The sequence below is a fragment of the Plecotus auritus genome, assembly GCF_963455305.1.
Source record: "Plecotus auritus genome assembly, chromosome: 3".
Lineage (NCBI taxonomy): Eukaryota > Metazoa > Chordata > Mammalia > Chiroptera > Vespertilionidae > Plecotus > Plecotus auritus.
This window is the reverse complement of record NC_137772.1, coordinates 187141958-187155356: the sequence shown is the minus strand read 5'-3', so window position 1 is coordinate 187155356 and position 13399 is coordinate 187141958. Positions and strand designations below refer to the sequence as shown.

At 38.9% G+C, this 13399-nt stretch overlaps 1 protein-coding gene across 1 annotated transcript in view; it reads right to left on the bottom strand.

Moving 5' to 3' along the window:
- Window positions 1–13399, bottom strand: part of PKP2 (plakophilin 2) — an 86931-nt gene that overhangs the window by 31133 nt on the left and 42399 nt on the right. Inside the window, exon 6 of the mRNA XM_080663092.1 lies at window positions 7284–7461. Within this exon, the coding sequence (XP_080519218.1) occupies window positions 7284–7461 (178 nt within the window). The remainder of the gene's footprint in view (window positions 1–7283; window positions 7462–13399) is intronic.

Here is a 13399-nt window from a genome sequence, read left to right as displayed (position 1 = left end):
GTAGCTCCTGCTGGGTGGCCTCAGACAGTAGCTGACCTGCACCCCATTGGAGATCCAGAAGCCAGTGTACCTAGTGGTCAGTGTGAGATGACACCAGATTTCAACTCCTCACATCCATAAGTGACACATTCAAGAGGCAGACTCAGTGAGCACCAAAGCCCCACTGAAACAAGTCCTGCACCATAAGCGTGTCTCCAGCACAGCAGTTCTTCCATTATAGACACAGCGAGTCCTCACAGCCAACTGGCCTGGAGGTCAGTTCCTCCCAGTATACCAACAGCAATCAAGGCTTAACTACACCAAGACTTTGCACTCAGCCCACAAAGGGGTACACCAAGAGTGTCCACCTCAGGTGATAGGGGAGGCTGAGCTACTGGCCCCTATAGGTCACCTACCACACAAAGCCACTCCATCAACACAGGGAAGCAGCCAAAATGTGGAGACAAAGAAACATGTCACGAATGAAAGAAGTGAAGGAAAGCAAACTACTGGACATAGAGTTCAAAACCGCATTTATAAGATTACTCAAGAATCTTCTAAAAACCTCTGAGGAACTTAGTGAAACCTTTAAGGATCTTAATGAGAATGCAAACAAACAAACAAACAAACAAACAAACAAACAAAAAAACGGAAAAGGACCAGTCAGAAATTAAGCATACACTGTCTAAAATAAAGAATATACAGAAATTCAACAGTAGACCAAAGGACCCCAAGAATCAAACCAAAGATTTGAAATATAAGGAAACAAAAAACATCCAACCAGAAAAACAAAAAGAAAAAAGAATCCAAAAATATGAAGATAGTATAAGGAGCCTCTGGGACAACTTTAAGCATACCAACTCTGAATTATTGGGGTGCCAGAAGAAGAGAGAGTGCAAAATATTGAAAACCTATTAGAAGAAATAATGACAGAAAACTTTCCCTACCTGGTGAAAGAAATAGACTTACAAGTCCAAGAAGCGCAGAGAACCCCAAACAAGAGGAATCCAAAGAGGACCACACCAAGACACATCATAATTAAAATGCCAAGGGCAAAAGACAAAGAAAGAATCTTGAAAGCAGCAAGAGAAAAACAGTTACCTACAAGGGAGTACCCATACGACTGTCAGCTGATTTCTCAACAGAAACTATGCAGGCCAGAAGGGAGTGGCAAGAAATATTCAAAGTGATGAACAGCAAGGACCTACAACCAAGATTACTCTACCCAGCAAAGCTATCATTCAGAATGGAAGGTCAGATAAAGAGCTTCACAGACAAGAAAAAGCTAAAGGAGTTCATCACCACCAAACCAGGATTACATGAAATGCTGAAGGGTATTCTTTAAGAAGAGGAAGAAGAAGAAAAAAGTAAAGATAAAAATTATGAACAACAAAATGACAACAAATACATGCCTATCAACTAGTGAATCTAAAAATCAAGTGAATAAAAAATCTGATGTACAGAATAACCTGATGAGTATAATAGAATCAGGAGCATAGAAAGGTAGTGGACTGACAATTCTCAGGGGGAAGGGGGTGTGAGGGGTGCGGGAAGAGACTGGACAAAAATCTTACACCTATGGATAAAGACAGTGGCGGGGGTAAGGGCATGGGGTGGGGTGGGGAATCAGGTGGAGGGGAGCTATGGGGGGAAAAAAGAGGAACATCTGTAATAATCTGAACAATAAAGATTTATTAAAAAAATAAAAAATAATAAAATGCAGGTACAGTGTTCATAATGAGATGTGAACATGTCTGTAATTGGCCTACTTGACCTTGTGAGGTTGCCAGACTGTGAAGGAAGAGGTTTTATCCACATCAGCACAGTCTGTAGACATGTGACTAACATTAATGTATCCTATATACTAATTAAGAGCTTTGGCTTTGGAGACATGCTTCCTGTATTAAATTTCAGTTTTGTCTCTTACTAGCTTGTATGATGATGGGAAAATCACTCAATCCCTCTGAGCCCCTGTTTCCTCATCTATAAGATGGGGAAAATATACTTTACAAGGACTGCTATGAGGATAAACTGAGAAAATCCTCATTTAGAACAACTTCTAGAATGTAATCAATAAATATTAGCTATTATTATAATAAAGTAGATATACAGATGAAATAAGAACAGATATTTTAGCAAGCATATGCTATGGTGCTTAATGTCCCAGATTTTTTTTTTATATTCTCCTCTAAAAGTAGTTCAAGTCGGTAGTTTGGATTGACTATGTAATGGGAGTGTATTCAGCTATTACGTCTTCCCAAACCACATAGGCATTTAATTCCTCAATCACAGGAAAGACCATAGGAAGATACTTTTTTCCTTTTTCTTGAATTTATTGGGGTGACACTGGAGGAGATTTTTAAGCAACGTCTTTCTCTTTAGATTTTTACCATCTCAATATATCTTTCCTGTTGATAAAATATTCTTCTTTACCTAGAATTTATCATATCCCTACCCGCCCCATACTAGATAATATTGCTTACAGAAGAAGATACTGAACTCCTTTTTTAAAATTATTAATATGTTTTTATTGATTTCAGAGAGGAAGGGAGGGGGAGAGAGAGAGAGAGATAGAAACATCAATGATGAGAGAGAATCATTGATCGGCTGCCTCTTGCATACCCCCCACTGGGAATCGAGGCCAAAACCTAGGCACGTACCCTTGACCGGAATCAAACCTGGGACCCTTCAGTACGCAGGCTAACGCTATATCCAACTGAACCAAACCTGCTAGGGCCATACTGAACTCCTTAACATGACCTTCAGGGCCTCCAGAGTCAGGCCTTAGCCTATGTTTCCAACTTCTGTTTGATTACTTTCCATCACAAATTTGATACTTTTGCCCTGGCTGGTTTGGCTCAGTGGTTCGAATACCAGCCTGCGAACCAAAGAGTCTCAGGTTCGATTCCAAGTGCATGTACCTGGATTGCAGGTTCAACCCTTGGGCTCTGGTCAGGGTGCGTACAGGAAGCACCTAATCGATGTGTCTCTCTCACATCAATGTCTCTTCCCCCCCCCCTCCCGCCCCTCCTCCAACCCTTCCACTCTCTCTAAAAATCAATGGAAAAAATCTCCTTGGGTAAGGATCAATAACAACAACAACAAAATTTGACATTCTCGACAGACTTGATTATTCAACTAATTCACCATGTATCTTCACTTACTCATTCATTTATTCTTTTCATTCATATACTTTACATTTGCTTACTATATGCCAGAAACTTTGTTAGGCATTAGGAATTAGAGATTTTTAAAATGTGTATGCTTCCTGCATTTGTCAAGAATGAGCCCAACATGCAAAAGGAGTGGAAACAGATGAAATTTTTTTTAAAAAGGAGTGAGTCCCAGGTATGCTGAATGTCTGTCTCAGTCCTTGAGGCCATAGTTCCTGGTGTAACTCCTTCAATTTCATAGTGATTGTCAACATTCAGCCACCTGAGCCCAGGAATCCCAACTTGGCACCTGCCATTTTTAATAGAAAAAAAAAATCCTGACTGACACAATTGCCACTTTAAGAACTCAGCTGCACATGGTAAGGTAAAGGGAGCTTCAGAGAAATCTTAAAATGCAAAATGTTTTAAAATGGATCAAAAAGCTTTAAAGGCTCAAAAATGCATTTAAAAAGCAGTTCCAGTGTACTGTATATAGGAGATGGGTTCAAGGGAGACCATTTAAGCACCTCTTATATTGTTCAAGAATTTTGTCCTTAGAGAATTTCTGATTATTGAAATAGTCCAGCAAGGCCCAGCTCACCTGGCGCCTCTGCCTCTTCTTTAGTGTCGTTCTGATCTCACTCAGCTGGCATGAACGGCCCTTTGTTCTGCATTCCTGCAGCACTGTACCTGGACCTCTGATGACACCACAGTGCACCAGAAGCACCTGGAGGGCCTGTTAAAAGTGGATTGCTGGGCCCCACCCCGAGAGCGTCTAATTCCAAGAATTCCAAGTTCCAGATGCTACTGCTCTGGGGCCCCACTTAGAGAACCACTGCTCTAACACATTTCACTGTGGCAGTGTTCTACACCGTTTGCTTATCAGAATCCCCTGCTAGATTAAAAGCTCCTGAAGGATTTTCTAATTTTTCTTTGTAAAACTCTCAGAAACTAACATACTGTATTACACAAAAGTAGTATCTGATACGCAATACTAACTGTGGAGGTAAGAGAAACATCTTACCATAATAAATTCCCTCAGTTAACACCCAGATTCCCTAAAAACTACAACAAAATGAATTCTGTAACTAGAGAAAAGATTGAAAGGCAGAATACATCTTGACTTCTTGGGGCTGCCTAATTTTTATTACATCCTCCATCTGATTTCTTTTAATCCTTGAACATAAGAACAATGAATATTTTCAAATATGAGAAAGCTTGATATGCATGAATCTAGAGAAGTTAACACTAGCATTTTTGTTCCTTTTGCATGTGCTTCTATTCTTCTTCTTCTTGTTCTTCTTCTTTTTTTTTTCTTTGTTAAGACTCACCCAAGGAAAATCTTTCCATGGATTTTTAGAGAGAGAAATATCTATGTGAAAGAGACACATCGGTTGGTTGCCTCTCGCTTGCAGCTAGACCAGGTCCAGGGATCGAGCCTGCAATCGAGGTATGTGCCCGTGACTGAAATTGAACCAGAGACCCTTCAGTCCTCGGGCTGACGCTCTAACCACTGAATCAAACTGGCGAGGGCTCTATTTCTTCTTGATTTAGTTGTCATCTGACAACCCAAGGGAAAATAACATTTCAAGCATTTTTCATCCCAATATTAGGAAATGCTGATCAAACTAACTACTTTGTAAGTTCTTTTGGCAAGACATTCTGTCCCTTTAGGCAATGTTGCCTTATAGCTATTTAAAAACACCCAGGAAAAAATTTAAACAAGAAGGTGAAATCTGTAAGACATTAATTAATAAGACATACATAGATGGAAAGATATACCACACTCTTGTGGGTTGGAACAGTTGATATTGTTAAGTCCACACTACTTAAAGCAATCTACAGGCTCAATACAATCCATATCAAAATTCAGTGTGGCTCATTTGGTTGGGCATCGTCCTGTGCACCAAAGGGTTGTGAGTTGTTCAATTCCTGGTTGGGGCATATACCTGGTTGTGGGCTTGGTCCCTGGTGGGGAGTGTGCAGGAGGCAGTGATCAATGTTTCACTCTAACATCAATGTTTCTCTATCTCTCCCTCTGCCTTTCTCTCTCTGTAGAATCAATGAAAAAAAATCATATCCTTAGGTGAGGATTAAAAAATTCCAATGGCATTTTTCACAGAAATAAAAAAAATTCTATAATTTGTATGGAATCACAGAAGACCCCAATTAGCCAAAGCAGTCTTGAGAAAGAATAACAAAGTTAAAGGTAACACACTTCCTGATTTCAAACTAAATGATAAAGCTAAATTAATTAAAACAGTATGGTATTAAAAAAAACCAGTATAGGAATTGACATAAAAACAGACAAATAGATCAATGGAACGGAATAGAGAGCTCAGAAATAAACCCACCCATATATGGTCAATTAATTTACAATAAAGAGTCAAGAATATACAATGGGGAAAGCAGAGTCTCTTCAATCGATGGTGCTAGGAAAACTAACAGCCACATGCAAAGGAATAAAACTGGACCAGACACAAAAATTAATTCAAGGTGAATTAAAGACTTGAAACCATAAAACTCTTAGAAGAAAATATAGGCTACCTCTCTCACATTGGTCTAGGCAATGATTTTTGGGATTTGACACCAAAAGAAAAGTCAACAACAACAAAAGATGCTCAGTATCTCTGATCATCAGAGGAATAAAAATCAAAATCACAATGAGCTATCACCTCACACCTGTTAGAATGATTATCATCAAAATGTGAACAGATAAGTGTTGGGAGGATGAGGAGAAAAGGGAACCCTTGTGCACTGTTAGTAGAAATGTTAAGTTGGTACAGACACTATAGAAGACAGTATGGAGGTTCCTCAGAAAATTAAAATGAGAACTACCCTATGATCCAGTAATTCCACTTCTGGGTATTTATCTGAAGAAAACTAAAACACTTACTCAAAAAGGTATATGAAACCCCATATTCACTGCAGCATTATTCATAATAGCCAAGATTTAGAAACAATCTAAGTGTCCATAGATGGATGAATGGATAAAGAAAATGTCGCATGCACACACACACAGACACACACACATACACAATGGAATATTGTTCAGCCATAAAAAAAAAAGGAAATTCTGCCTTTTGTGATGACATGCATGGACCTTGAGGGCACTATGCTAACTGAAAAAAGTCAAGCAGAGGAAGGCAAATATTGTCTAATCTCAGTGATATGTGGAATCTAAAAACCAAAACAAAACCGAAAGCATAGGTATAGAGAACAGACTGTTGAAGGTGGGAGAGGAGTTGGGGGATGGAGGGTGTTAGCAACATTTATGAAAGGTGCCAAAAGTTGCAAATACAGGCCATGGCTGGGTAAGCATAGCTGGTTAGAGCACCCTCCCAATATGCCAACTTTGCAGGTTTGATCCCCAGTCAGGGCACATACAAGAATCAACCAATGGATGCATAAATAAGTCGAACAAAAAATCAGTTTTTTTTTCTTTTTTCTCTCTCAAATCAATAAATAAGAAAAAATATAAAAGAAATAAGTCCTGGGGATGTGATGTACTGCATGATGACTATAATTATAACTGTATTGCATATTTGAGAGTAAATCTTAAAAGTTCTCATCACAAGAAAAAATATTCTGCAACTATATGTGGTGATGGATGCTAGCTGGACTTATTGTGGTGATCATTTCACAATACATATAACAAATCATTATGTTATATACCTGAAAATAATATGTAGGTCAACTATACCTCAATAAAAAATAAAAATAATAAAACACCAGGTTCAAAATTATGTCTTTTAGCCATGTCATTAAAGCAGATTTTTGTGAATTAAAAATAGCATGAAAACTGCTTTAAAACCTGTAAGACGGGGAAGGCCAGTCTGCATGGACTTCTAGGTGTTCAGATCAGATACCTGGGTTCTCTATTGAAAATGACGTCGGCTCTCTTATGAGCTATAGTGGGTAGCTTCTGAAATCAAATGGGTTTGGAAACAATACTCTATTGATATTTGAAAGTTTCTCATTGTCTCTACATAGTGGTTCTAGTAGTTAGAATGATCTATATTCTTACAGCTTCTCCTTACAGGTCATAGGGTAGAGTTTTAGACAGACATGAATACAGTATTTAAGGTGCATAGAGAAAAGAGTGTGTGTGTGTATGGGGTGGGGTGGAGAGGGATTGCAGAGTGGCATTACCTTAAGCATCCTGTGACATTGTAGAATATATCAAAATCGAGCAAACCATTCGCTTTGGGGTAGTCTCCTTCTGGCCACCCCGAAAAGGGGATGATGATATTCTCAGTCAGGATAACCAAGGCTTCTGTTATCATGAGATTCTTGAGTTTGTCACTAGAGGACAAATTCCACAGCAAACCTAGAATCAAAACAGTGCAGGATTGGGTCAAAAGAACTGCTGAAAAGATCAGTTAAGGCCATCACTTCTAGGGCTATGATTAGTAATAAACAAAAAGGGTGGGGCTAGGGAGACAGCCCCTTTTCCAATTGAAACAACTTATTTAGAGGTAATTAGATGGCAATGGAAGCTGATCCATAAGAACAATTGAAAAATAGATAGATAGAGAAGGGGGAGGGCAAGAGAGCTTATAATATAAAACTATGCAAATTTAAATTCATCAGGAATGAGAATGAAATCCTTAAACATTTATTGCCACTTCTCTTAAGCCCCTACCATAAGGTGAGCTCACTGAAATAATAAATTCTGAGCTACCAAGAGGGAGGCTTGCAATGACCCTATTATAACTGACTTCAACTTTTTCAAAGGGTCCTATTTTTCTCCCTTAGATGCATGGAGAGAATACGCCACTGTGCCTCCTGCTCCTCATGACCTGCAACTTCCACCTCACATTTGCCTCCCAATACTCACAGGAAGGGCCTGAGGAAAGCCTCCAACTATGCTTATGCCTGTCAACAGTAAGCTGATCAATATTACCAATTGCTATTTATTGACTCCGACCCAGTGATAGAGTTTATGTCCTCCTGGAATTTATGCTGGCTACCTCACCTATTTCTTATATTTACAGTTTGGCAACGGAGGAGAGACAAGAGTATTTTATCTGTCTGCCAACTTGTATGGCCTGAGAATTGGTCTAAGACGGGTATCACATTTGCTCATTTAACTTTCCCTTTCTTTCTGAACTCTCCCCATACCATTCCACACCCCTATTAAAGAGAGAAAGGCCATATAAGCCAACTCAGGAAAAAATGAAGATAATAAGATACTGTACTTTCCAGGCATTTGTGAGACAGTCTGAAGCTGGGTAGTGAGAAGGAATACAAAATGGTATATACATTTAGGATTTTTTAAAATAAGTTTTTTGCTCAAATACTTCTGATTCAGTGGAAGGACTACATACCTATTGCTTGCTATTCCAGTGACTCTCAGCAGGTATAAAGTTGCCTGGCCATCTTTCATACCCTCAGCAAACTTCTTTAACTCACTAGCATCCAGGAAGGGAGAAAGAGGGGAAACAGAAAGAGAAGGGATCTTCATTTTTTTGCCCATTCACTCTCCTACTGCCCAGTCAATAACGCCTATGGGTTAAAGGTACTGCTTTGTCTGAATGAAAGGAAAGAGGAAGCATAGGAATACAGGGCAGTCTACTTTATGAAAAAAAGCCAAGATGGCGGTCTTGACTGAATTATGTGGTGATATCATCTCTAACATTAAGGACTGAAATAAGTCTGTGCAGTTAAAGCTTGGTAATTATTCAACCACACTTGTAGTTGGCTCATCAATTAGAACATGATAAGCTTAGTGCAGTCTTCTGTGTTTAAACAATTTACTTTGGCTGTGTACAAGTGACTAATTTCTAAAACAATAACCAGATTTCCACTGCAACCTACACTTAGCTTCCATTAGATATGGCGACACTGGGTCTCGAGTCTTGTAAGGACTAGAATTCTGGCTAATGCAGAGGTCTCTTCCTGATCAAACTAGCACTGGAGTTAGTCATCCTCAGTGTCCCTCAGCCACAGGTTTTGCAACACAATGACTTCATTCCTCCCACTTCACCTTAAGAGGCCCTGGAAGGGCAAGAGACAGAATAAAACCCGAGGTGGTTGAAAACAATTAAAGGCAGGTCTGAGGTAGAGTTTTGGTTACTAAGATACCAAAGAAAGTTAAAAAGAGAAAAGGGAAAAAAAGCTTCCTGTTCTAGATAAGCAAACAAGTTAAGAGTCTCTGCTTGTGGTGATGGAAGGAGACTTGACTTGCAGTGGTGAACACACAAGACAATGTACAGATGATGTTTTATAGAATTGTACACTGAAATTCATTTAACTTTGTTAACCAATATCACCCCAATAAATAAATAAGAGTTTCTCCCTGCTAAAGGCTTAAAAGTGTGAAGCATAATACTTTCCTTTTCTTTAAGGACCACACAGGGCACGCAGAGGAAAAGTACACCTACAATAAAACCCAGGGAAGATTAATTTGAACAAAGGGAGTGGAATTTTCTTTCAATGTCCTTTATAGCTTGACATGCAATTATTATTTCTATGCTATTTCTATGGTTTGGGGTGTTTTAGTACACATAATTTTTGAATTTTCAATGTAGGGTATTATACAGAAATGTCATGCCTGCCAAATTTCTGTAAGGCACAAAGCTAGGAAAGAGCTTAAATGCTCAACAGAGATGCAAGATTATACACACTTATAACACACCCTCACACATATACACACAAAAACAACAAATGATCAATTACAAATTGGGAAAACATATATGACAATATGAGACAAAGAGTTAATACTCTTAAAATACATAGTTCTTATAAATTATTAAAATTCAATGCCTAGTAGAAAAATTAACCCAAAGTTAACAGATATTAGAGTCTAATATACATAGGAATGCATGTTCTCCAGTAACTGAAGAAATGCAAATTCAACAGCGAAAAATCATTTTCTGTGATTACAGCAGGTGAAACCAGAACCAATGAGTGGACATGATTGGGAAGGAGATTTTTGGCTCACTGAAAGCATAAACTTCTAAGAGAGCACTGAAGAAAACAGAAAGATCTGCTTGTAAGATCCAGCTCTATCATCGGAGCTGATAAAAATGAGCTCATCTTTTACCAAAATATTGATGAGAGGGCTTTATTCTGAAACCAGTGTTTTAGACTCAACCAGCAGTTCCCAAATGAGCCCAGTGGCAAATCAGAACCACATATTCCTGGGCTACACCCCAAACTGACTGAGCCAGAATCTCAGGATGAATTTCAAGAATTCATATTTTCAAAATGATTCCCATTTCTGGTATTGGGAAACTAGTGGACTAGATACCCTGAATAGATGTCCCTTTCAATGATCTGATTCTAGACTCCCTGATATAATATTTAGAGTTTAGGTTTTCATTTGTCTCACCTTGAACTTCTGGGTAATTTATTCATAGTGCCTAAATTTCAATTATTATAGTTCTTTGTTGTAGTTGGTCTGCCTATTGTTTCTATCACTAAGCTCTTATTCAAGCCAAAAAGAAAGGGAACTGGATTCTAGTAAGAGATACACTTTGAATAGTTAGCAATAATGATAACTGCATTATCCAGAAACTTATTGTCAACTGTGATATTTGCAAAACATAGCTAACTAGTGATCTGTAAAGGGATCTTACAGATATTACCTATATTTTAATATCTTGCAGATATAACTGGAAGTATAGTTATTTCACTAAGTCTGCATGACAATGAGGTAGCAAAATGTGCAAATTTTATGATTAAATGAATCCTTCTCTTCAGTGCAGGAGAAGGGGAGCGGGAGCAGGAAAAGAACTGGGGTCTTTAACTTTGTTTGTTTTTGTTTTTGTTTTTTTGGTTAATCCTCACTTGAGAATATTTTTTCCATTGTTTTTAGAGAGAGTGGAAGGGAGAGGGAGTGACAGAGAGAAACATCGATCAGGGAGTGACACATCGATTGGTTGCCTACCTTATGCGCTTGGACCAGGGATGGGGATCAAGCCTGCAACCTAGGTGCCCTAGACTGGAATTGAACTTGGGACCCTTCAGTGCATAGGCCAACACTGTATTCACTGAGCCAAACCTACTAGGGCTTAACTTTGTTTTTTTAAAACAACAACAACAACAAAACCACAAAGTGATCACAGAGCATGAGGATTTTTTTTTTTAAACAATCTCCTTTGCAAGGACATACCCTTCCTTTCACCTAAATTTTATAAGTTTTACCTGGGATATTACATTACCACAAAGGCCATTTATACCAAGTTAGAAATAAACCTAAGGTATCTTGTTGCACATTACAAATGCAGAAAAAAATAATATACAATTATTTAAAGAAGGTGCACAATAAATATTTTATAGAAAAATGTTTTTGATATCTTATGAAAATACAGCAATCCAAAAAAGTATTTCCATAAAATACACAGAGGTTAAAATAAATTTTCAACAAATTTCATTGACAGTCTTCCCCTGACTCTTCCTTGCCATATGCAGAAGCGGGACAAGAATCCCCTAAATCTTATCACCTGTCTGATTTAATCCAAGGCAGAGCCCTACACATGACAGCCAGTGCTCATTCCTCAGTGACCTTGAAAATGAATCTCTGAGACTAGTATGTACTGTTCTCATTTCAATCAAAGTATACTACCACATTCCCTGGTAAGGAAGGGGGAACAATCTCTTAGGGAGAGATCTTTGATCCTGAAGTCTTTTCATTGGAAGAGGAAAGAGCTTCTCTCCGAGGCTGGTACAGAAAATGCCAGAAAGGTCAGTGAGTTGACATTCTCTATAGGGAACAAAGCTCTGAGAGAGAGAGAGAGAGAGAGAGAGAGAGAGAGAGAGAGAGAGAAGGAGAGAACATATAAATTGAAGGTTCTATTAATAACTTGGTTAGAAAAATCAAGTTCTTATCTGCAAACACACCTGATTCTCTTATTTATGTATAATCCAAATATTTCCAGGCCACAAGTGTGGTTTTGTAAAATATTTGGTCAGACATCCACAGTTGCTGAGAATCTTACATGAGTACCACAGTGTTATGGCAATAAACCAACAGGCATGAAATGAGTGGCAACCTAACATTAAAGGATGCAAAGGTAGATCAGAGAAGCCTCTTCCTTCAAAATCAAGGGGGAGGGGCTGAAAGTAAATAGAGGGATGGCTTTTGAAAATACTTCAGAGAAGTGATGCCTGAGACAGCTATCGAAGGTTTCTAGGTGTAGAAAGGATGCCAGTCCAAGGCAACAGCGGCAAAGATATCGAGACGGAAGGGAAACGTGGAACACCGGTGGATCCTTTGGCATTGCAGAACTCGGGCTGGAGGGGTACGAGAGGAGACACTGCTGCCAAGGTCATCAGGCTCAGATAATAAAGTCTGTGTGTGGCATGCACAGAGTACAGACTTTACCTCATAGGCAACGGGGGGCATAATTAGACAATATTTTCATTTTAGAAAGAAATCACTAGCAGAGTGGTGGATAGACAGGGCATGTGTGATACCAAATCACAGAGGCCGGATCTGAGGCTACACAAGAGCAGAACAGAGAGTGGGAAAGGGCTTGCACCCAGGCAGTGACAAGAGGAGAGAGGGAGGGTCAACGAGAAGTGAGGGAGAGCTCTCTCCTCCGAGATTCTCAAAGACAGCCCCTTCCCAAAGATGAGTAAAGATTAATCACTGTCAGTGGGAGCCACTTTGATAGAGCAAAACACCCAGATAAAACTGGACTCAAATCTGGACTTTGTTCTTTACTAACTGTGTAACCTTGGGCCATTTACTTAATCCCCCTGAACCTCACATTGATCATATGTAAATCGTCAATAATACCTTTTGGAGCTGTCAGGAGGAACAGACATGGAAAAGGAAAAGCCCAAGCTTAGTGACTAGCACGTAACAGGAACTCAATAAAAAGATGTCTGTGAAGTAGACAAGAAGAGATTCACATATATGGCTACTCACTTTGTGTTTCCAACAAAAGATATAAACATGTCTATTTAAGTAAACAATTTATTTCTGAGGCCAGGAAAGCACTTATTTAACTTTTCTACTAATAGAACTAAAGGGAGTTATTTAGAAGGATTTGTATCAAACATTCAAGTACCGGCTCAATTCAATGAACATATAATGAACACCCTCTGGTAGGAATGTTTGGCTTGTATTAGAAGTCCTGGGACTAGCACAAGCAAACTCCACTGATCAGCTCTGTAGATGATCTAAAGATGACTGAATGGTTTCCATGGCAGCAATACCACAGAATGTTGTCTGACCTTAGTTTCCTATTTTCCTATACAAAAGAAGAGGAAGTCTGATTCAATGAATCACTTCCTTGATACACACCCACACATCC